Source organism: Danio rerio, chromosome 17, assembly GCF_052040795.2.
Source record: "Danio rerio strain M-AB ecotype USA chromosome 17, GRCz13ab, whole genome shotgun sequence".
NCBI classification, from domain to species: domain Eukaryota; kingdom Metazoa; phylum Chordata; class Actinopteri; order Cypriniformes; family Danionidae; genus Danio; species Danio rerio.
The window spans coordinates 30,597,760-30,624,515 of NC_141037.1; the positions used below are offsets into that span (position 1 = coordinate 30,597,760).

The 26,756-nt window shown below is 32.4% G+C and overlaps 1 protein-coding gene across 2 annotated transcripts; it reads right to left on the minus strand.

Moving 5' to 3' along the window:
• Nucleotides 1-2,991: 2,991 nt before the first annotated feature.
• traf3 (TNF receptor-associated factor 3) lies at nt 2,992-26,366 on the minus strand. 2 transcript variants are annotated; one of them, NM_001003513.1, is given in 11 exon segments: nt 4,028-5,082; nt 6,639-6,822; nt 8,851-8,991; nt 9,178-9,270; nt 11,358-11,432; nt 11,558-11,638; nt 12,060-12,224; nt 12,410-12,514; nt 12,662-12,713; nt 15,467-15,723; nt 26,051-26,213. In NM_001003513.1, coding segments are annotated over 10 exon segments (1,722 nt in total). In that variant the 5' UTR covers nt 15,721-15,723; nt 26,051-26,213; the 3' UTR covers nt 4,028-4,510.
• Nucleotides 26,367-26,756: the final 390 nt, after the last annotated feature.

Consider the following 26,756-nt stretch of genomic DNA (forward strand, 5'->3'; position numbering starts at 1 on the left):
TTATTTACAGGGGCGGATTAAGTGAATTGGGGGCCCTAAGCAATTCCAGCCATGGGGCCCAAAAGTTCTGAAATGCACCCTTTCTATTTTAATTTATTTTTCATTGATTTATTTTGCAGTTTTATTCTTAAATCACTCAATCACTCCTTTTCTAGCTTTTGTCTTAATGCAAAATAATAACAATATGTAAAGCATCTTGTAAAACGTTTTAACTTTTTAAAAAAATGAATTCACAACTAAAAATAATATATAAATTATTTTGTTTTAAAAACTAAATCTATACCTAATTTGACTGCTTGACTCCTCTGTGACTGAGGGTGGGGGATACATTTGCTCAGATGTAAATTTTTAGACCCTCATTTAAAATATGACAAAATTATGTTATATATAATTTATAGGTATAATTTATAGTTATAAGTATTTATTTGGGGGCCCTCAGAAGCGGTCACCTATCATGCTTATTGGTTAAGTCCACCCCTGGTTATATACAGTCATGTGAGAAAAAGAGATCACTTTAAAATAATGAGGTAAAGATGGTTTTATACTCTCACATTCGTTCAGTGACAGCTCCAAAGTTTACCATAGAACTTTGAATTTTCGGACTGAAATCACATATACTGTAGGCATGACGTCAAACCAAAATTACCACCATCTAATTGACTGAACATTGTTGTACTTTCATAGTCATTGACGGCTAATATGATTTCACTGTTTAGAGTTTGCAATGAATACTTTTCTGAAATTATATAATTAAGGAGAAAGTCTGAATGTGCCAATATAAAACCAACTTGACCTTAATCTTTAAAAAGGATCATTTTCTCTGGATTTGATCTTGATTCCATGGATATTTATTTTATTCTATGAAGGTCTAGAATTTTTTCTACCTATTTTAAAATTAAAAAAAAAATATTATTTTGTACAACAACAACAAAACTCTAAGTCACTGTAGTTTAAGGCTAGGAAAACGTTGTTTCTGTAAACATGTAATAGCATTTGTTCCTAATTTCAAATATAAATGTAATTTAAAGTCTTTTTCCATATAAATTATTCATTTTTAGACAACACAATACAAATTTTGTTTAACAGAGAATTTAAAAAATAATTATATTTCATATAAAAACCAATTTAGTCACAATAAATAAACTTTCTTTAAAAAAAATTTGTCAGATCTTTTAGAAAAAAAACATACTAGGTACTCCATACGTAGTACATCCAGAGAAACAGTATTATCAAATAGTCTAGTGCAGTGATGCCCAAACAAGAGCTCGCAGGCCAAAGTTGGCCCGTGGTAACCTTTGATCTGGCCCACCATCCCTTCTGAGAAGAGAAGGAGAACGATGGGGATGGTTTTGAGATTTTAAATTTAATGTAAACTTTTGTTTGTTTGATTGTTAAAATCTAACTGAAATAAGGGTTTCAACCGAATGGTGTAAATTCATCCGATTTTTAAATGTACACACCCGATCACCTGACAATGCAGAGACTTTGGTGAGCAAATCAAAGCAAAGGCAGATTCTGCCTGAATAGTGTATTCAACACTGAACTCCCCTGTGTGTTATAAATGTTTGTTTTTACTGCAATAAGTGTTCATTTAAAAAGTTTATACTGCATTAGTTAATACGACTAAAAGTGATGTTTTATGTTTATTATGAAATGTTAGGAAATTACCTATGGCAACTTTGATGTAATATAATTTAATATATTTACTTTTGGCAACGGCTCTCAATGATATTTGGTGTTTGGACTTTATACTAAAAAGCTAGTGTGTGTGTGTGTGTGTGTGTGTGTGTGAAGGATATGGACTGGCTACATTGTGTCACTGTGACTGAAATTCCCCTGTTATATCAGCGAGGTAAACAATGTCATTCAATCTTGTGCGTTTACGCCACCTAGTGGTCAGTAATGATAAAAGCATTTTGCAGAATAAATGACTGCTAAAGTAAGATATGCACCATTACACTGGACAAAAACCATTGTCAATAAAAATGACGAATCTATTACCTAACATATATGTATTACATTTAATATATTTCGTTATGTAATTTTTTCTGGGTATAAATAGAGAACTTACCAAAGCCATTGAATAAATATTGACTCTAATATAAAGGTGGGCGTGGCTCAGTAGCCCTGTTGTAAGTCTATTAACGACTTATTAATCACCTAAATAAAACTATAAGTGTTTCCTTTATTTTTTATTGGCGCAATCACAGTTAGTAACAATGGGAAATGCATTATTTTTATTTAAACACTATTTTAAAGATACACTTGCACAATTATAGATTTTTGGTGCGTGCGTACAAGTATAGTCAGATTCGTCACTAGAACAAGTAATTGTTTTTGTCTTATAAATGGGTAATAGCTTCCTGCTCAGAGACAGCAAACCACCAGTCACCACTGCAGAAAACCTGGACTCTATTGCAGCTTTCATTGGCCAACAACCATGTAAAGTGACCATTCAGTTTGCTCTGATCATCGTCATAATTATGTAATGTTGATGCCTTTACAATACCAGAGCAGTGTGTACAACTCTTGGACATATTTTAGAGAATGCTGTTAACTATTTATTACTACTTAAAATATTTGTGAAAAGACATGTTGAGTTTATCATGACGATGAGCGCTAAAGGTCACAATTGTACACAAGACGATTGTCTTTTACATTTCCTAACATAAAATGTTTTTTAAAAAATGAAAAACTGCTTTCTATTTTAGCCAAAATAAAACAAATAAGACTTTCTCCAAAAGAAAAAAATATTATCAGACATACTGTGAAAATTTCCTGAATCTGTTAAACATCACTTTGGAAATATTTTTAAAAAGTGGGCTAATATTTCTGACTTCAACTGTATCTCCTTTAAGATTCAACCAATCAGAAAAGACTGAAATTTTTGAAATGTTTTTAGTTTTGTGTACGTCAGACATGAGTGGTGTTTGAGGCTGTGACTAACAACCCACTAACTCGACCTATTAAAGACATTATGCAAAATTAAGCCCCCTTTGAAAGGTTTATTGGTATAAAACAATATAAACGGATAGCATTTACAGCCAATAAATACAAATAAAATGTAAATGACATGAAAGTGCACATGCATCAGTGGTGTAGTGGACGGGCATGCATGGCGCACAGTTTTTTGTTGTAAAAATCCTCTTTTCATTTGGTGTAATTTGTATCTTAATTTTAATGTGGTTATTGTTGGTCAGTTATTTAAAACAGTTCAAATAACAAAAAAGTATGTTAAAACAAAAGTTTCCGCAGCCAGGTATAGCAAGATGACTTGCATAGGAAGATCTATTTAAGATTTTCTGATAAAAAAGGACTTCAGTTTGACACATCTATAAGAACAGAACAATTTTATACTGCTATATGTATACACATATTACACATTCAAACAATACTTGTGCAAAAACCATCCCTACCATGAAAAATGATCTGGATTATTGTATGTGTCTCTGGCAGCATGGCTGGAAGCATAAAGGCATTATTTCAGACTGTTTTCAAAAATAAAATACAAAAAAAAAAAGCACAAAATAGGTTTGGATGCATAGCATCTATTAATTGGAACATTACATTAAATAATGTGTCAAAGTGGTAAACGCAGGGAAGGTTAAGTCAAGTAAGAATAGGTTTTACATGCATTAAAACTGAGGTTTTGCTTTTTTTGACAATGGAACCAGCACAGGCTCACTGTTTAGTGCCAATGTAGTCCTTCATGAATGCTCATAGTCAGGTCCTTTATATCCACTACACAGAAACACATCCACCGCCCGCCCACCAACAGAAACAAGACTTCCTAGTCACAATACTCCTCTTCATGTCAACTGTTCTCATCACACCACCACAACACATCAGATGTCAGCTCAAGTACTGATTTGCATATTAAACACAACCACCAAAAAACCATCAAACACAAATCTTGTCATAATTACCAAACACAAAGGGTTACCTTCCAGACTTTACAAAGACTATTAGCCTCAGCTGCATTCATACTCAATGAAGGCAAACCCAATGACAAACGTTAACGGCTTCCTTTCACTTTGGGCTGGATGTTAATCAACCGTGCCAACCATTTTACTGGACACACACTTAAAAGTACACCATCTTCCTTACATTTCCGGATTAGATTAAGAGCCAGACAAGTTTAAAATGTGTACTGTCGGTGTGCCTCCAGGAACGAGGTTGGGAATCTGATCTAGTAACCATTCACTTTTGTTTTTCCTCGAGAATGTCTCTTGGATTAGAGTTGACGTCTTACTCTTCGCTGCATTTGAGATGTGGTTGACTTGGGAGATTTCGTCTACTCTGTGCTCCTCTTAAAGGCTGTGACCATCTAGCCCAGCAAGGCACTGTTGTTTCCAGAAGAGCACGCCATCACACGAGCCCAAACTCCTGATTTGGTCTGTTAGAACCCCACACTTGTGGGATGCTCCTTGTTCAGCATCGCCCTCTGAAGTCTTGGCTGGAAGGGGCTCTGCGTGACTCTTGATTTTAGTTGGACCCGCTGAAGTTGAACTCAAGGGTCAGGGAGGTCTGAAGTGTCTACAGTCACTTTTATAAAGATGGTGTCGTCTTTGATATAGGTTCCATTTTCTAGCACAGTCTGAGCCACAAAAAGCGGACAGCCTGATGCGATGTTCATTTCGCCAGTGGGCCGGCGAAAGCTACTGCTACTGGGGTCCGGTTTAAAGGCATCGCCTAAGTGTTTTCTTGCCGGCCCCTGGTCCATTAGCATTAATGTTACTTTCTGTTTAAACGGCCATTGTAGCAAGGCATCATATTCACCACGCATGACCACGAAGAAGAGCGAGAGATGTGTGCCTTTGCCCATCCCATCTCCATTGAGATAGACGCGGGCGCACATCTTATAGCCGAAATACCCCGTGTAAAAGGGCTGGCTGTAGAGCGAAAGGGTTTTGGAGACCACAGCTTCCTGTTTCCGCCTTTTGTAATCCCGAATCTTCCAAATGAGAGTACCATTGAAGCTGGCCGTCTCCAGCACCTGCAGCTTCAGATCCATCTCTGCCAGCCGCACGTCGTGAACGCTCATCAGGTCATCATGGCGTGTGAGCTGCTGCTCTAAGGAGGCTGAAGACAGGGTTGACAAATGTTAAAAAATAATCAGTGTTAGGGTCACACATCAGTACTTGTATTGGTGTATATTAGGGATGAATCAGTACACAAAGTTGATGGTTGAGTACTAAGATTTGAAGTCACGGTTTGGTATGTATATTTTTGTTTAATTTAACAGTGGTTTGCTAAACCATATTATAGCTTTTTGCCTTTATTATGATAGTACAGTAGCTGGACAGAAAGCAAAGTTGGAGAGAGAAAGGGGATACGGGATCAGGAAAGGTCTGCAAGTTGGGACTTGAACTTGAGTCACCCAATGCACAATGGCGCTATATGTTGCCCACAAGGCTATAGGCAATGTTATTAAAGATTTAAAAGTTGTCTTTGCTAATGCTGTCATCTATAGAGCCATTACTTGCAGATTACGATCATTTTCACACTAGGTAGTTAAAAAAACTCAACAAAGCTAGCCACCAGGCCCAATTCACAGAGAACTCATTTGCCCTGGATCATATTTCTGGTACCATTTTTCTGGCAGGAAAAAACATGGTCCACACAATAGTTCTAGGAACTGTGAAGAAGGTGCGGAAGTCTCTTACATTTATTATTTATTAGTAATAATCAATAATTGGGTCCCATATTATATTAAGTGTCCTTAACTAATACATACTTAAACTGAAATTATTAATCTATTACAATGTACTTATAGTGTGAATGCATGTTTATACATTGTACTTATGATTGATTGAACACTGTTGACCATCTATTTCACCTTAATCCATAGTTAAACCTACCCATACCCCAAAACCTGTACCTAACCTCACCTAAATCCCACCTTAAGAACACCAGTTGTGTTCTGCAACACATTATGAACACAGGATTATATTTATTTTTTTGATGTGCTGTAAGAACCTAGTACTTAAGGCCACTTAATATCAAATAGGACCAATAATTGAATAAAAAAAGGCATAGATACAAGTGGAGCCATTGTATTAATGTCTAAATGATAAAATCTAATTCATTTCTGAAACTGCAATTGATACACTGTATTTTAATGCGTTTCATAACAGATTGATGTTCATTAAATAATTAAGACATCACTGATAGTTTAAGTAAAATATAAGGAATCTATAACAAAGTGTGAAGCTGTTTTATTGACCTTTTTTACCCAAGTGATTAAATGAGACAAGATCTTTATCCATGTTAATTTTGTGCTATAACCAGTTGAAAAGAGGAAGAAATTATTGCATTTGAACTGAGCATTCAATTGCCTATTATTGTTTTGTTGTACTGTATTTCCTAATAAAATAGAAATTAAAGGATAAGACTGTCCCTTATAAGATTAAGCACAAAGCATCTTGAAATTATTAGACAGAAGATGAACTATTTAATGCCTAGTAAAGATTTTTGCAAGCATCATCTGGCACAGCATTGACTAAAAGACAGTAAGATATATATATATAAAAAAACAATGTATTTATTCAGTTCATATGCATACCAAACTGAAAGACTGACATTTTTATACAAATATATGTAGAGTTATACCTCTAATATTTATAAAATTTTCTTACCCAGGGTATGAGAACCAGAAGCAGAATTGACACAGCTTGAGTCAAGAGAAGAGACCATCGAGCGCATGCTCTCCACAGAGCCCCTGAGAGTCTCCACCTCCTCCCTCATGGCCCGCAGTGGACGGAGCTCCCGCAGCTCCATCTCCACCTCCAGCAGCTTCTCTGAGTGAGAGCTCATCAACATCTACACACATACATATACAATTGAAGTCAGAATTATTAGCCTCCCTTTGATTTATCTTCTTTTTTAAATATTTCCCAAATTTCCAAGCAAGGAAATTTTCACAGTATGTCTGATTATATTTTTTCTTCTGGAGAAAGTCTTATTTGTTTTAATTCAGCCAGAATAAAGGCAGTTTTTAATAAATAAAAATTAATTGCCTTAACTAATTGCCCTAACCTGCCTTGTTAACCTAATTAACCTAGTTAAGCCTTTAAATGTCACTTAAGCTGTATAGAAGTGTTCTGAAAAATATCTAGTCAAATATTATTCAGTCATCATGGCCAAGATCAAATAAATCAGTTATTAGAAATGAGTTATTAAAAATATTATGTTTAGAAATGTGTTGAAAATATCTTCTCTCCGTTAAACAGAAATTATGGGCAAAAGAAACAGGGGGCTAACATTTCGTTCATAGCTGGGTTTCTGGCGTTTAGAAATTTGTAGAAGTTTGGGGGAAAAGGGGTTTAAATGCATCTTTCTTGCACTTATTTTGCCCATAAATATACAGTGGTAACAATGTAATTACAACATGTACATATTATATAAATTACACAGTAGAGAAAGTCTAGAGTCGGTAAGATGCTTAAAATGTTTTTAAAAGTCTCTTACAGTAAATTGATAAAAAAATAATAATATACAGTGCTCAGCATAATTGAGTACAGCCCATTTTGAAAATGAATATTTTGCTCCATTTCTCAGTGAATATAGGCAATGTATTTTGGTGCGTTAAACAAAATAGATTTATTAAACAGATATTTAATAAAATAATATTTTAGTCGCCAAACATTTTTAGAAATTTAAATATTAAACTCAAGCAAAATATTGCAAAAAAATATATAATAATGACAACCTACAAAGTTTAAACTAAATTTTGCCTTATTGTTTGCTTCTCTTGATTTTTCCTCTTTTTGAAATTTCTATTTAATATTTTTCTTTAAAAAGAAAACCTTTTTAACGTTTTTTTGACCGTTATTGTAAGTTATTTTGTTATATTAGCTCCAGATTTGGCTTCAGCACTGACTAATCTAATGTGTATGCACAAATATAATATTGTATAGCGTCCTACTAAAAATATTAATTTAAAAGATAGATTTGTGAGGGGTGCACTTATATATGCTGAACACAGTAAATTCTTTGATTCATCTATCAATTAACCAATTGTTTATGTTTTTTAATATTTTATTTTTTTTCTACATCAACAAAAACATTTTCCATTAAGTATACTAAAATATTAAGAGCATAACTTGGATGTCTTTTAAAATGCCTCATTCATTTCTGATGCAAAGTATTTTGTGATTTTGAATAAATTGTAAGATTTCTATTTCACAATTACAGATGTTAAATATGTTTTTCTGTGCTCACCCTGTTTCTATATCTGCTACTGTTATTGCCACTATCATTTCAGCAGCATATGTTTTCTTTTCAGTTTTTAATACAAGGTAAAATGAGCTATATTACAGTTATCTTGCCTTATGATAAAATGATCTGCCATTTTAGTGGAGGAAAATTTTTAATTTTCAGCAGCTATTTAACCACTTTTTAGTCTAACATGGTCCTTCAAAACAGAGTTATTATATTTAAATAAAATTCAAACAAAAGATACATTTATGAGATTTTGGTTTAATGTGTAACAAGAAAACGTCAATTAAAATTATTGATAGAGGTTACAAAATCTATTAATACTAAAACAACACTGCTTCAGAAACATTATTTTAAACATTACAAGTAACTACAACTACTAGATTGCATTGTTAAATGTTCAAAATCCCCTAAAACATTACTTCCAGGTTTGAATTTTAAACACCTGACTTTCAATTACAGTTTCAGACTTTGAGGCGCTATAAAACATGGAAGTGTCTGTCAGACAGAAGTAGTGCATGGTACAGCAGACTTGCGTCACTTTAAACAAAGTAGAAGTTATTTTTAGCTTCAGCAAATGATTTTAAAAAAGAAAAGAAAATATAATGTCTTGTTGGTGATGGCTCTCACCTGCATGCTGACCAGCTTCTGCTCCAGCTGCCTGTTCTTTTCTCTCATCTCCTCATACTGACGCTCCACCTCAGCAAGACGACTGCTGAGACTCGGCAGAACTTTATAACGCTCCATCAACTCACTCTTCACATCTTCAACCTACACACACGCACACACACATTAGTCAGGGCTTATCTGTGACTGAGCTACATGCATGTTAAAAATGTAAACAGCAAAAAGCACATTCATTTTTATAACGGAAGCAAGTGGTGTTATTAAAAGAGTCTCTTATATGTGATAAATACATAGTGACATGCAGTAAATGAGAAGTGTATTGACTTTTACCTTGGCTTCTAGTGTGGTGTTTCTGACTGCCATCATTCTTAGATGCTCAGATGCAAAACTGGACTCATGTTCCCTCATCTCTTGATTCAGCCCCTTAAAAAATCCATTCAATTTAATGTCAATATTGTTCACTGCAAAAACGTCATTTTAGAAGACTTTAAAGAAAAAAATTAAAGAAAAAAAATATTAATAATTACAAAATTAATTAACATCAAAAAACAAAATAATAATAACAACAGCATTTTATTCTTAGTATATTCTATATTATGTATTAACAACTTTGAAAATGCTTTAAGATGCTCAAAATACATATTGTTATAATTATTTTTTTTTAAACATTTTTTTTTTAAAGATGCACAAAAAAAAAAGTTTAGCATTTTGGACCCAACTATATATATGAAGTACATTTAGATATAAAGGATGTAAAATATATTAAGCTTCACACGCTTTTAGGTCAGAATATTTTTTGAATATTTGTTGAATATTTGTTTATAACATCTATACTATAAATGTCTATTGACAAACCATTATTGCATAAACAATTTTAACAATTTATATTTGAAAAAAAAAATTATATATTTTGTTGAAAAAAGCTACAATAATATTTATGTTGTTTTTGTTATTAATAAAATGGACTGTTTTTGATAATAGTTATTGAAATTATTCAAATTAATTAAAATAAGTATTCCAGAGGGATTAATAATTATACATTTTAAAAATTTAAATAAAATGTTCCTAATTTTATTTCAAGCAATGAATATTTACAGTGCTCAGCATATCTATCCCCTCACAAATCTATCTTTTAAATGAATATTTTTAATAGGAAGCTGTTCAATATTATATTTGTGCATATACATTAGATTGGTCATTACTGAAGCCAAATCTGGAGCTTATCTAACAAAATAACCTCCAATAACGGTCCAAAAACCAGTATACTAAAATTTATATGTTATAGAAAAATAATAAATTCAAGAGAAGCAAAAAAATGACAAATTGGTTTGAAAAATATTTTGTGCAATATTTTGCTTGAATTTAATTGTATTATCTTTCCATTTCTAAATATGTTTGGTGACTAAAATATTATTTTATTAAATATTACTGTTTAATAAATCTGTTTTGTTTAATGCACCAAAATACATTGCCTATATTCACTGAAAAATAGATAAAAATATTTATTTTCAAAATGCTGAGTACCGTATAGAGGACGCATTGTATAAACAAAAAATTTAAAAAGGAGCAAATAAAGTAATAACATGATAATAACATGGTCACATTCGATACGTTACTACATTTCTTGTTATCACATTAATTCATTACTGATTAGAAGTTGCTGATCAGATACAATATTAATTTATTTTTAAAATATAAAATTTTATACAAAAAATCTTCATGTTTTAGTATACAAGTATACAGATTTTAATAAAGTTATGTAATGTAATGTATTTTTTATTTATTTTCACATCAGCATTAAAGGCTAGTTTCATGGCAAAAACATTTCAATAATAAATATACAATTAAAAATCAATCATCAAATAAATACTAAAATAAATAGGTTAGTAACATTTTAAAAATAATGGTCAATTAGTTAATGTCTGTACTAACATTAACTAATTTTGAATAATCTTGTAAAGCATTTATTAATCATAGTTCAACATTAAAAAAAGCATTATTAGAATCCAAAGTCGTGCTTGTCAACATTAGTTAATGCACTGTGAGTTTACATGAACTAACGTTATTTAACTTAAATAACATTAACCAACATTATCAAAAATGAATAAATACCATAATAAATGCATTACTAATAGTTTGTTGATGTTAGTAAATACATAAACTAATGGAATATTATTTTAAAGTTACCAATAAGGTATATATAAATAATTCTTGTATAAATTAAATACATTTTTATTGCTAATACATAATTTAAAAAAATTCTAAATAATATTTCTGGTGTCACTTTGCAAAAAAAATTGACGAGAAAAAAATTGCAGGACAGTCCTGTAGAATGTGTGTTACTGTGAGAAGAGTTGCGCACAGATTTTGATAACACGTTAAGAGTTAAATGCTTGTTTTAAAAGGGTTAAAGTTGAATGTTAAGGTTAAATATTAATATATTTCACACTTAATTTTAACCACATATTTTAAAATAAAAATCTACTCTAGTAGGAGAGACTGAAAGTCACCTTGTAGGAGCATCCATAGCGAATGAAGGAACAGGTCACCTGAGCCTTTGGACAGTCATGCTGGTGACTTGACAGCTAAGAGAGACACATCCACACCATAAATATACATCACAAAAAATAAATCTGCCTAAAATGAATCAACTCATTTTACATCATTCAAAAGCAAAACACACACGTTAGTAAATGCAGTCCAAGCCTACCTCACTTCTTAGAATAGAAGAAAACGAGCAATGATTAGGACATGCTACAGGAAATGCAGGACAGACGGTTTCTTTGTGTTTCTGCAAAGAGAGACGACAAAAACACGGCATTCTGACATGTTTCAAGATGCTCACGCTTAACCAAACCAAAAAAACTGTTAGTGTCTAGAGTAATAATGACAGGATTAACCAGGCGGAAAAACAAAGCATTACTGAAGTGAAAACACACATCGATCATTCTCTAAATGACAGTCTGCATAACGGGAGATTCCCCTAAGTTCCTTGTACAAATGTGAAACTTAAAGGTCATGGGACATTAATGACAGCACACAAGGGGAATACTTCTCATAGAGGAACCGAGACGTCCACTAATTCCAATCAAGGAAAAAAAAAACTCAATGATATCTAAAAAAAAAAAAGCTTGCTTGAATTTCTAAGTACTTTCCATGAGATTTCAGGTCCTTTTTATAGGAACTGGGGGGTTTTGGGCAAAGTGTGGTACCTGTAATTCAGTGAGGGCCATTTTGAGACTGCAGAATTCACAGGTGACCTCTCGGTGTTTGCATTTGCGGCTTAGGTGCTCGGGCATATCTTTCCTCATCATCTTCTCCTTACACTTTCCCAAAGGACACGGCACCTCGAAATATGGACAAATTACCAAATGCTCCTGTTCAAAGCAAAAAAAGAGATGGATTTAAACAAAAATCTTGGCTACAACCCACATCTCCTTACAGTACTAAAATGATTTACAAGTTCTAGTCTCAGATTTCTTTGCGCTCCAGGCTGGTTCTAGTCTGGAGGAATCTACCATATGATATGTAGACTATTGTGTCTGAGAATCATATGACTTACCATGACCTGCTGTAAACACATTTGTTCTTTACATCCATTTTTCTCACTTCGGCAGTAGACCTTAAGAGCCATGATTTCCCTATTGCAGCAAACATCCCGGAATATCTTGCATGGAAAAAAGCAAAAAAACAAGATTGTTTTGTGTGCTGCCTGTTATCCAGCCCTCATTACTTTCACTTGGAGCTGTGTGAGTGTGATTTATTATGTAACGGAGTGGGTGTGTCCTTGCAGCGTTTGGCTTCACTTTCTTACCTTATCTTCAAAAAGTGGTAGTAGATCAGCTGGACACACTGGGTTAGGCTTACTGAAAAAGAAAGATGGTTCTAAATGTAAGCAAACTTTGTAGTAGTAGTTCAAATGACTGGTGTTTTATAAATAAAATCCTGGAAATACCCTAGATTTTTCAACATGAAAGAGATAGCTTTACTTTTTAGTTTATTTATTTATTTATTTATTTTTGTTTAGTTTATTTCTTTTTACAATACAAACCAGTAATCCAAAAAAAAAAAAGCGAACATCAGTACATATATTGGAAAAGTTTGATATTGCGGTATTATATTTTTCTGCGATAAATATTGTGATATGAATACAGTTTCAGAAGATGGTTTGGATAGCTCTATTTGATGGTCTTCCAGGGAGTCTAACAGTATTCGGGTACAGAAATTGAATGATCAAAATACAAAAAAAAAAAAAAAAAGCTTTTCTTACTTAGTTTAGTTTTGTTTCTAGTCGTAATATCAAAAACATTCTTAGAGCAAGTAAAAACATTCTTTAGTTTTTACCATCAGAAGAAATAAGTGAAAAATAAAGAGTTTTTTGCTTGTTTTAAGGAAATAATCTGCCAGTGAGGTAAATTAAATCATCATGTTTTTGCTTTGAAAAGCAGATATTTACTTAGACTAGAAAAGCAAGAAAGATGTTTTTTGTTGTTGCATAAATCATATAAATTCTATATTAAAAAAAGTGAATAAATACATTTTCTGTAGTTCCTTGTCAACTATAATTCAGACTGGATGTTGAATATCTTCGTGATGTGACTATTGCAGATGCATACATTGCGATATCGATGCTAAAAGGAGATATTGTGCAGCCCTAATACACCACATAAATTTGCATGTAAAATAAGTTTAAAAACAAAACTAAAAAGAAGTCAACTGCGTAAGATTGCTATATCTCTTTCTTAATGCTTGTTTTAAAGCTTTCACTCACTCTATGGCCATTCGAGATAAAGGTGACTTATTTTATTTAGTTTATTCACTTTAAGGTGAATACTAGTATCTTGAAAATACAAAAGAAATGTTGCAATTATGTCAAAGACAACATAAATAGGTTATTAAAACTATTTTGTTTAAAAATAATGTTCTCTCAATTAACACTGGGTACATATTTTTAATCTCACACAGGAAAGGTGGATGTCACCTGGAATTTAACTATCACCAAGGAGTTTCTGCAAAAAAAAAAAAAAAAACTGCATGTTTTACAGAAAAAGAAAAAAAGTCAACAACATTTGAATGGACTGAGGATGAATAAATGGCCAGAAATTTTTCACTAGTGAGTGAACCATCTCATTAAAGTAATTGGATTTAGATAATATTAAGCAGTTGGCTTTATCACATGATGATCTACTTTATCTTATTAAAATCAAGGAGTAAAAGCACCCAAGATGGGCTATATGGTCAGATTCAAGCGACTGAATCTACTGTTCATTAAGTGGTGGTCAGGAATGCATTTAGCCAACATTTGATGATTGGATTTCTTAATTTTGCACTAACAATGTATATTTTTTGGGGGGGGGGGGCCTTAAAATATACTTACAGCACACTTTTTTATGTTTCTTCTCCAAAATCTTATTTACATTTTTTTTTCTAAATGTTAAGGGCAAGTTTGGTTAATTTAAAACGAACAACAATGCCACAATCCTGCTGTGCAGCGTGCACCAAACTAGTAGTCTGTGATTTGTAAAAAAAAATATAGGTCACGCAGCTTCCAAACAAACTCAGGTGCAGTTTGACATGCATCAATGCAACAAAGAGCAAACACGTCTAAACTAACCAAAAAAAGCACATAGTGTCACAAGATGCTACCATAAAAAGGACAGAATGCTGAAGTATTTTTTTGAATCATAGTACACATCAAAGTTCACAACAGACATAGTAAATGCATCTCCTTTTTTTGACAAAGGAATACTTGGCTCTGTTTTGAATCCTTTTATACTTTTTATATAGGCCCTTTATAAGGATCTCAGATGAAATACCACCATATATATACACTACGTACACACAGAATAGTCCAGCAAGTACTTTTGTTAATCATGTTTGCTTTGGTTTGTGTCATTAGGTTCAGTCTTAAAAATTACAATGTGAACAGCTAAAATATAGCTTTTCTTTTTTCTTTGGCCAAACCAAATGTCCCAACTATACTACAAAAACTAAAACAACTTTCTAATCCAAATATTTAAAAAATCTTACGTTAAGAAGAATTGTCTAGATAAGAAAAAAGCATTGTCTGGCAAGAAAAATAATCTGCCAATGGGGCGAGCAAAATACTCTTATGTATTTCAAAACAAAAGCAAGATTATTTTGCTTATCTTGTTGATTATTGAGCTTGTTTTAAGGAAAAACTCACTTAAGTTTCACATATTACTTATGAAAACAAGACTGTATTTTATGCTCGTCTAAAACGTTCTTCTTGATTTAAGAAAATTTAGATATTTAGACTATAAACGAGACAAAACCTCTATGTAGGAAAAGCATTTTTTCAGTGCAGAACCAAACTATAAGTGTGAACACACTTAAACTATTTCTTTCTTTCTTTCTTTCTTTTTGTTCATTCATGCAGGTTAGTGCAATCAAATCTCTATCACTGGAGACACACTTGAAAGGAAGGTATGAATGAAAATCAAGCTAAAAAAATGTTTTATGCAAGCATAAAACAGCTCTATGATCAAATATCTAAATCTAGGGTTAAATCGAAATCCTTGACTAGTGATAGCTCCTTATTATTATAACATTCACATTATAGATATTGTATAAACCTCACTAATAATCCTTCACCCACCTGAGCAGTTCATTGATGCAGCTTTCACAGAAGCGATGTCCACACTCAGTCTGGCGTGGGTTACAGAGCACTAGCCTGCAGGTCTCACAGCAATACTTGGGCTCAGGCGTCGTGACAAAGTGGTCCCGGAAACCGCCGTGCAGGGGAGAGAAGCCTGGTTCGGGCCTGGGCCGCTGGGCCATGGAGGGCATGGCAAGAGATGGAGGACGCTGCTGCAGGGGAATCTGCTGTTCCACATTACGCCCTGCGGACATGACCTGAAGAGAGATAGAAAAAACACACAGGTTAGGGTCTAAACTCAAATAAAAAAACAAAAACAAAACAAAAACACACCAAAACGATGAAATACACATTTTCTTAATGTAGTTAGTTATACAAAACGTGTAAACATTTTTACTTAAAAAAAAACTGAATCATTAGTCTACTGTCACTGTTTTTTTTTGTTCAAATCATAGATTATTATGTGGGAAACATTAATAAAATGTAGTAAAGGGCTCTTTTGAGATCAGGTCCAAACCTCTTTGGGGAAAAAAAAAATCGATTTTCAGCCATAGTTTGAAGAACACAGTTGTTGATCAGCATTTAGTAGGATTATTGTTCTGACCCTTTTATATCAGCAGGTTTTGGTGGTTTTAAGGTGCGACTACCTGAGGTCCCTAAAAGCATTTGGACATTTAAGACACACTTAACAGTCGAAAAGTTTATCAAACCGAGAGGCATCCGCAAACAAGTTACGATTGACTTTCAGATGTCTAACTTGACTCTTGTAATTACTTTTACTGGTCCCGAGTTGATTTTAGTGAATGAATGAGTCAGTTCCTCTGAAGGTTACCAGGTGTCCTATTAGAGGAACCGCCACTGTAGTTCTTCATATCATCTGTGGGCATTTCAAATGCTTGAAACTAGCTTTGCAGACAACTCTGTAAAAATGCTGGGGTCCACACAAGCGATTTGCATTGCGTTAAGGGAATTACGTTAACTCAATACAGATTTTACAAATTTAAGTGGATTGAACATAAAACAATTAGAAAAAAAAACTAAAAAAACACATAAGAATTGTGTTGTGATAGCTTCTTTTATATAGGCAGTTTGACCAAAAATAACATTTGGAGTAAATACACTCAAAATAAATTTTTTTTTCTCGTTAAAATTACTTATTTTTAATGAACAACACAATTCTTGAGATTTCATTGGGACAACATTTATTTATTTATTTATTTATTTATTTATTTATTTATTTATTTATTTATTATTTTTAATCCACAAAAGTGTTAAGTTAACTTAATTTGTGTTGGGACAACATAAAATGATTGCGTGGATCCCTGCATTTTTTACAGTGTTTTATTATACAATATTTTGAGAGGATCATGTGACAAAACACTAGAGTAATAACTGCATCATACGGGTCACAATCCACGGTTCGGAACACACATGACCCGACACTTTTTACATTGAGCGTTATCAGCAACAGTAGTAATAACAGTACATTTTTCACAGTACTAAATATTTTACTATTTATTTTTATTCAGCTGATTATTTCTTCATTTTATTATTAATTATTCTACAAGTTTTAAGTTCTGTTTGTAAAACCAAAAGTGTCTTGCAGTACTTTTTTTGTAATAAATGCAAAGCAAATTACATTTGTCTCCTAACCTTTATGGCAGATGCAAAAAAATGCTCCGATCCGTGACTAAAAAGAGCTATAATGGGATCCGATCTGTGAGATTTGTGATCCGTTACACCACTAGTTCATCGACATCACATAAATAAAATATATTACAGTCATACACAATCACACATACACAGAGACAGCTTCATTATATTGTAATAACGCAATAACTTTTTAAAAATGTCTTTCAATTTATTTATTACTTTTAAAATTCTACAATCAACATACAAATTATATATTTTGATTATCTATATTAAGGATGTGGTATATTATTTGTATCTTACCATGGTACAGTATCTTACACTGAAAATTTAGACAAGTTGATGATTGATAGTTTTATATTATGGAGGATAACAATCAAAAAAAAGTGACCCACAAGTTTTCAGTCATCTAAAAAATCTCTCATGTCCTTAATTAATGTATATCATCGTCACACACTTACTTTTAAATCTAATTAGATTGGATTTGAGTTTGTCTATTCACCAACACAAACCTTTCAATTTGACAGACACAACAACAAACAATTCCAAAATGATGTCAGCAGTGTCATTTCACAATTGTTTATGAAAAACATGACAGCAAACTAAGCCATGACTGAATTATCACCTTCTGCGAGTAAGTGACGCAGGCGACGTCAGACCCATTAACCCCTTAAACACCGTCCAACATCCATATCCGTTTCACATGTTGATCCAAGCTTAGACAGACAGAGAGGTAAGTCATTTCCATATGCTAATGTCTGCAACCAAGACGACGCTTTGACATTGTGCTTACATTGCCACATCAACAGCTCCTGACCGGCAGCTCTCAGACTGGGAAATCCCTTCATAACAGGCATGGCTCGCTAGCTCTAATAATATCTCTTCTATGAAGCAGCTTCATGCTAACCGCACACGCAGGAAGGTCCCGGATCCGTTGCCGAATGCTGGAAGAATTCCTTTAGGCACAGGACACCACAGTTATTTGACAAGAGTGACTGGTGCCCACCACACATGCCTCTTCTCCAGCACAGAGACTTTACGACACACAAGAAAACTGGAATTAGGGCTATTTATGGAGCGCTTTAGAGCTTGTCCAAATATGTTAAATGTGAAAATTAGAGCATTACACTGCAAAAAAAATAAATCAATTCGTCCTGACAGCATATGTTTTAGTTCACTGTAACATATTAAACCAAGTAATCATGCTCTAACTTAATTTTTTAAGTTACACAAGCTGTTTTAAGTCAGTTTAACGTAACATAAGTTCAATGGACTCAAGGTTAATTTGATTCAGCTTAAAAATTTAGGGCAACCAGGATTTTTTTACAGTGTACTAATATAGTTGAGTCTAAAAAGCTTTAGTCAGATAAACTAAACCAAATAAAGCAATAGTTCTTGATAAAGAAACATTATTTGTATTGTTGTTTGCTATATAACCTATTCGCCATCAGTGATTTAAACTACTACTAACAAAGTTTAGCAATGCAACTCATCCCACATTAACTGGACTACAAATGAAAATGGCGAGGCTTGCTGAACAAAGGTGTGCTACTAATTTTCTTACCAATTAGTTTCATGATTTGCACCAGATGAATGGGTAAATAGTTAAAAAAATTCCCATTAACTTACAAATTCACATTCCCTTTTGTAACTAAACACCTTTGTTTTGAGTCATAAAACCAGCACACTGTTCCCCTTGACACAGTTTTGTACACCCCCAATACCCTTTTAATATGCTTTTAATATGTCATCCAATGATTCTTAAGCAAAAAAAAAAACAAAAAAACTCTGACAAGATATTTGTGGCATACAACATTTAAGTTTGTGCCATTTCTGTATATAGTGTTAGCATGTTTTGGTCAGAAATGAAAAAATATCACTACATTATAATCTAAAAGAAAGAGTTAAGCAAACTGTTTAATAGGCATGTGGCAATAACTTGTTTTAACGTTTATCCCAGTTTGGAAAAGTCAAGGTTTTAATATGATAAAAATAATATTCTGCTATATAGTTCCTAAAGCGTATGTAAATCTGTGTGTTTGAAACTAATGAGGAGAGCAGAAGTCAGTGATTTATTTAAACTATTTAGCCTGACGTGTTTACTGCTCCAAAATATTATAAACGTTTCTTAAAATGAAATAAATTGTGTTCAATAGGGGAAAACGTTTTTTTTTTTGTTTGTTTGTTTTACTCAGACATTTAAAAAAAAAATAAAAAAAAAATATATATATATATATATATATATATATATATATATATATATATATATATATATATATATATATATATATATATATATATATATATATATATATATATATTTAAGAGCAGTAATCACAACACAGTGATATTGTGGTGTTTTTATCCCATCAGAAATTTACACCAGCCCATGCCTATTTTTTCAATTACTTTCCCTACTGTGTGTGGACCCTGCTCTGTTAAGGCTGGTTTTTACTTCTTATATTATGATTTATATTTATATTATTATGATATTATACTTCTGCCGATGACACAAGTACAGTCCGGTGCAGCCTTCGCATACCCGCGCACCTCTCAAAAAATTTACTTACTCTACACGTCACTCACAACCACACATATTGCAAGCTTTGCTATTGGGCAGCGCAGAGAGCTGCGTTTTAGGCAATGTGTGTTTTAATTTCAGTTCTTCAGAATTGATGTTCATTAATAATCGTAGACAGTAAATAGTGTGTATTTCCTTCAATTATTTTAAAATAAAGTAATCCACCTTCCGTTCCAAAAATCTCTCACTTAAAATATGTGAGCATATTTACTGTACAATACTTGTCAGTGAACTATGAGGGCAAAAACATAAAATAAATAATTACAATAATCATTCATTAATCACAATCGAGATAAAATATTTAATTAATCCGGATTTTGATTTTAACCCAAATTGTTCAGCCCTTGTTGATTGTGATCTGTTTTATATTTAGGTCTTTCTTAATATAACAACAATTACTTAATCAAAACATGATTTTAAAAATGTACGATGCTTTCAAAGTGAGAAATGGTGTGAGATGAACTCATGATCTCAATCTTGACCAAATAAATCTTTTTATGACGTAATAGTCAGTCCCTCTATGATTTTGGAGGGATATTTTTTGGCATTTTGCATCCTAAAATTACAGATTTTTGATGTTTTTTCTCATAACTTACTTTATTAGTTTCCATTATAGACCCTTTTCACATTTCTAGGATTCTCAGCAACAGAAAAGCATCATAGTTGGGTAAACTTAGAGCGCAGTGAATCAAAGAGTAAAACAAATACTTTTTTTACAATCCTGTTTCCTGAAATTATATAAAAAATAAAAAAACACCACAATGGTGTTATAAAGACTTTAAGAAAAAGGAAAAACAGTGTCTGATTACAGCAGCCAGAGGAGAGAATAACCTCAAATTTACTCTTAGCCCCATAGATGCTGCATTAGAAACAACTCGCACACACATTAATTTGTTGTGTGAAATTCAATGCAAAGATGATATAATACATACATATAAATGTTTATACGTTTAAAAAAATCTTAATATTAAAACCTTTCAAGGATTTAAGATTGATGACCGTTAAACACCTTATAACAGTCTTGTGAAAAGGGTCTATCACAATTAGCTGTGAAAATATACCAAAAATAAATTTAAAAGTACAATTTTGATCTCTAGAACCATGCGGGGACACACACACAACAATCTTAATGCACCTCCACTAACACCCCAGAATATACCAGCAAACATGCTAAAATCTATTGAATTAAATAAAACAAAAACAATTTTTTTGCGGACAAGCAAACACCAGTCACTTATAATTGAAACAGTTAAACGTTTGCTGCCCTGATAAATAGCTTTTGGAGAGAAAAAAATGACAGCCATGTTTGGACAGCCATGTGGGATGCTCATATTTTCACACACACACTTAAGTCACACCCATCAAATAATTCACACTCTCAGCAAGAAAAGTTAAATCCCATCTGACGTACACAACACATTACAGCCTTCATGACGGGTGTTTCACACACACTCTCTGTGGCTCAACATGCCTTTTGTAAAAATACAACAAAAGAAACCAGGCTTATTCCAGCTCTACACTTACTTGGACACTTTATGGCTGAACAAAAAAAATCCACTGATAAAATTCAAAGGAAAAGTTCCAATCAAGATAAGTTGGAAAGTTTAGTGGAGCTCCTCCTGAAGTTTGTTTCTGTTTTACTTCAGCTACAGGTACTTCCCTTCATTTATCTTGTGCCTCATTTTGATGTCAAAAAATAAGTCCACCTACTCCTACCTAAATTGTCCCTGAAATAATCCACAGAAAACAATGCTCTTCATTTCACAAACATAATAAAAGAAATACTCAGAGTACGAAAAGAAAAAAAATCCATGTACTGGTGGCTGACCAGAATGTGCAGTTCTCTAGGGATTTCCAGGAATATTTAAGGGGCTTTTCCATTTGCTGCCTCATCCCTCTCTGTCACTGCTGACAATACACATACACACCCACTCATGAACGCACACACACACAAAGTACATAAACACCCATTAAGGAAATAAAGTTTGTATGGCAACTGCAATAGTTATATATATATATATATATATATATATATATATATATATATATATATATATATATATATGTGTGTGTGTGTGTGTGTGTGTGTGTGTGTGTGTGTTTGTGTATATATATACATACACACACACACACACACACATATATATATATATATATATATATATATATATATATATATATATATATATATATATATATATGTGTGTGTGTTTGTGTATATATATACATACATACATACACACACACACACACACATATATATATATATATATATATATATATATATATATATATGTGTGTGTGTGTGTGTGTGTGTGTGTTTGTGTATATATATACATACATATACACACACACACATATATATATATATATATATATATATATATATATATATATATATATATATATATATATATATATATATATATATATGTGTGTGTGTTTGTGTATATATATACATACATACACACACACACACACACACATATATATATATATATATATATATATATATATATATATATATATATATATATATATAAAGGCTTAACTAGGTTAATTAGATTACGATCAAAAAATAGCTTAAGGGGGCTAATAATTTTGACCTTAAAATAGTTCTCAAAAAAATAAAAACTGCTTTTATCTGAGCTGAAATGAAAGAAATAAAGCTGTCTCCAGAAGCAAAAAATATTATCAGACATACTGTGAAAATTTCCTTGATCTGTTTAACATCATTTGGAAAAAAAATAAATAAATAAATCAAAGGGGGGCTAATAATTCTGACTTCAACTGTATAAATTTTAGCAAAGGCTACATTTATTCAGTCAAAAATTTGTTATAGAAAATGAATATTGTAAAATAGTAAGTAAACCATTGTTCATGCCAGAAATTATGTTATTCATAATTTATATATATGCAAGTAAATAAATAAATATATTAGCAATTTAAATATAAAAATTGAAATTTACATTTTATATATATATATATATATATATATATATATATATATATATATATATATATATATATTAGGCTGCATTTATATATATAAATAATCAATAATACTGAATAAAAATAGTAATATTGTAAAATAGTAAAACATTATTTATGCCAAGAATGATTTTATTCAATATTCAAATGCATGCAAGTAAATAAATAAATAAATAAATAAAGCAATACAAAGAAAAATATATAATTATTTTTATAGTCTTAAATTATATTTTTAACAAAGGCTGCATTTATTCAGTCAAAAATACAGAATAAACTTATATTAAAAGTAGTATTAATAGTAAAATATTATTACAATTGAGTACATGAGTACACATTATATACTTAATATTATTAATTTAAATGGACTATTTTGTATGCAAATATGTTTAAAAATGTATCTTATTAACACCAAATCTCAATTTTCAGCATCATTGCTCCAGTCTTCAGTGTCACATGATCCTTCATAAATCATTCCAAAATATGGATTAGATGCTCTAAAAACATCTATTATTACTTAAATATTATTTTCAATGTTTCTTTGATAACTAGACAAAACATTTTTCTTGTGTAACCTTATCTATAACTTCATCATTATTACTCTTAATTAACTCATTAATCTGCATTTACAGTGTGAAGCATTGACTTCTTTTCTTCTTGTCTTTTAAAAAGGTAGAGTAAATGTGTCAAACAAAACAAATAAAGCTCATTCCAAGAAGGAAGCTTGAAATTGTGCCCTGAATTTCACCTCTAGTTGAACTACTGCCATAAAGCTAGATTTGTTAAATAATTCAAGTGTGCAAACAAAACAAAACAAAACAAAACACAACCAAACACACTGCTGCCTTCAACTAAGACTGAAAATCCAAGATTAACACAAGACCAAGGTAAAGCAAGCATCAGTGTCAGAAAGAACATAATAGCAGAGAAACCTGCAGGTGAAAAGTGAAACACAATCCATTCAGACTGTTAGTTTAGAGCTGAGAAGCGTCAAGGTAATACGCTTCTCTTCTTTGAATGTGCTGCAGGAGATCTCATAACAAAAATGAAAGAAAACTAAGAAGGGGAATATCACCTCTTTCTGGCTGACCTTTTATAGAGGAAGACATGTGTGACTTCTACAGGTCATTTACAGGAAGGAATAAAACCCCATTTCAGATATAAACACATGTGATGATGATGGGTATTTAGATAGCGATGGGGTTGATTTTTACATGAAAATGCAAAGATGTTCTCTTCTCAGCCTACCCTTCAGCTGAAATCAAACCTCAGAGGAGCTCTAACGGATCACAACACTTTACTGTGTTATTCTGAGAGTGAAACTAAGCTGGATTCAGTTTTGATCTTCAGACAGCAGCACATGTCAGAGATTTTCAGACTTCATTTAGGCCAATGGCTATTCTCTCACCATCGACTGATGTTTTTATTTTGTTGACCGTTACTTTATTCACGACTGAAGTTAGAGATAAAATCGATAAACAGCTTTTATAGTGATGATATTGTGTTATAGAGGGCAAAACCCACTTGTGCAAAACACCAGACTTACAAGTTTGATTTTAGAATTAAACATAATCCACGTATTTATGACACACACTTCTAAAAAAAAAAACTAAATTTACATTTATAATATTTACATGTTCCTCTTTTTGAAATGCATCACCAGCTTATTGGGTACACTGATGGTGAGAATTTGGATTTACTGGATAAAAAATAAAATTAAAACAAATTACTCAAAGCAGTCCAATAAAATTAGTTTAATAGACAGTGCATTTATTCACACTATCATTCAAACGGTTGAGTATGTTTTTTTTATTCATAGAATTTTATTCAGCATGTGCGCATTTACACAGCCCATAAAGAAATAAAATCTGAAAATATTCTTTAAAGTAATTTTTACTCCAATAATCTTGAAAAAATGTGATGGTTTGGACAAAAAACAAATTACATTAACCTATTAAGAGAACTTTTCAGCAGTGGTAATAATACAAATTTAAATTATGGCGAACTAATTTATAAATTCTGAAGGATCATGGGACACTGAAGACTGGAGTAATGATTAGGCATGGACCAGGTATATGTTTCTGATGGTAAAATAACCTTGGATAAAGCTATCATGGTTTCACAGTATTGTGATTACTGCTCTAAAATAAGTTCTTTTTAAAAATCTGGGTAAAAAATAAACCACTTTACCCCCATTGAACACAATATATTTTATTTTAGGAAACATTTATAATATTTTGGAAGAGTAAACATGTCGGGCTTAATAATTAAAATAAATCATTGACTTCCTGTCTTTGACCGTTTCAATAACACAAATATCTTTAAATATCGGTATAGCAGAAAATTTTTGCGAATTTAAAACCTTGCCTTTTCAAAACCACGATAAACCTTGAAACCGGTTATCGTCCAATGCCAAGAAGTGATGCTGAAAATTCGGTCATAAAATAAATTTAAATCCATCATGTAATAAAATACATTTTAAAATATACTAACATCAAATAATTTTTTTTAGTTAAATGAATACACTATTTATTTTCTTAAATCACAGAACGTAAACCTTTTTAATAATATTGACGGTTTAGCTGCCATTATCATGCTTACCATTAACACTAATAATAATTATAATAATAGTATTTCCTAAATTGCTAAATTACTGCTAAAAACTAGTATTTTCTGATTAGAACATAGCATGTGTAAAAGCAGTCTACGCATTCTCTGCCTTCATAAACTGCATCCAACAGTGGAATACAGTATGCCATCATGGTTTTTTCCATCAGTAGCGTACAGGCCTAGATCATGCAAGAATTTAGCAAGTTAGGTATTGCCCCAAAGGAATAAATAGCATAGAAAATTAAGCAGCACATTTTTGGTGCAGTATGAAGGCTACAAAAGCACTGCATTGTACACAACAAAACCATATAGAGTATGTGGAATTAACAAACCATCAACTGGTCAATCAATTATCACAGTGATAATGAAAGCAAAAATGTTGTCTGCATAATAAATGCATAAATACAAAGTAACGTTTCAAGACACACACACACACATCTATGCAAAGGTGAGGAGGTCTTCAGTCAGCAATGGAAGCAAAATCCCCTATCATGCATTTATAAAGCAGCTGTTAACATCTCGACAGCCCTACATCTTTCAATAACTACAAGAATTAACTTAAAGCCCCCAAAACATCCATATTTGTCCAGGAGAGCAGGTGAACATCTTCAGATCAAGCAAGACACACTTTAAAGACTGTAGGAGAACATGTAGACTTCGGCATTGCTCTAACCGTTTACCTTTTACTATCACAAGCTACCGTTGTTCTTTATTATTGTTTTCCACGCGGTTGTGTGAAGTAACGATCCACTTACATGAATCAGTTGGTCAGCGATGTCGTCCGATGTTCCAACCGTGTTTCTCTGAAGAATTTCACGAATGGAGCCACGGATGGTCCACTCATATGACAGACAGACACACACCGAGACAACAACGTCCAAATTTACGCGGCCACGGCTGCGTCCTCGCTTCTCAAACAGGCTACAACGGCCGTCGGATCAAATCGGGTCATTTTGACATCGGAATGTTCTGCAATGGGCTCGGTTGAGGTGCACGAAAAGGTAGAGAAGCCGCCACTGTGGCAAGGGTGCTGTTGATATCTTCACTCGTAAACTGGAAAGCCCCTGGTCTGACTTCCTCAGGAAATCCCCGTCATGAAAAAAATTGTAAAAGGACGCCATAGAGAAAGAACCGGGATGTGGGACTCATAGCCGCTGGGTGTCGCTAGAGTTTAGTCAATTGGAATCGCTTTCATTTCAGCGACTTTTTCCCACGTGCTTCTTCCGATAGATGATTCGTGCATGACTTTTCAAATTTACTGACACATCGAGTCACATACCGCACTCAACTGAACCGCTTCTGTTCCAGCACACATGTACAAAACGTTTACGTCATTGTATTTGATGAAACTCTACGTTTCTTATTATGAGCGGTTTTCTTTTTTTTAATGTTGCAATATTCAGAAATATGCTTTCTTATTCGGGATTAACAGTTTTATTGATTCTCAGGCAAATTGCAGAA

Coding starts and splice junctions, on each gene's coding strand:
- traf3 (XM_087288948.1), bottom strand. CDS start 15,720: ATGTCCGCAGGGCGTAATGTGGAACAGCAGATTCCCCTGCAGCAGCGT. Junction 9,271..11,357: donor GCTATGGATGCTCCTACAAG/GTGACTTTCAGT, acceptor GGATTTTTTAAG/GGGCTGAATCAAGAGATGAG. Junction 8,992..9,177: donor ACACCACACTAGAAGCCAAG/GTAAAAGTCAAT, acceptor GCGTGTGTGTAG/GTTGAAGATGTGAAGAGTGA.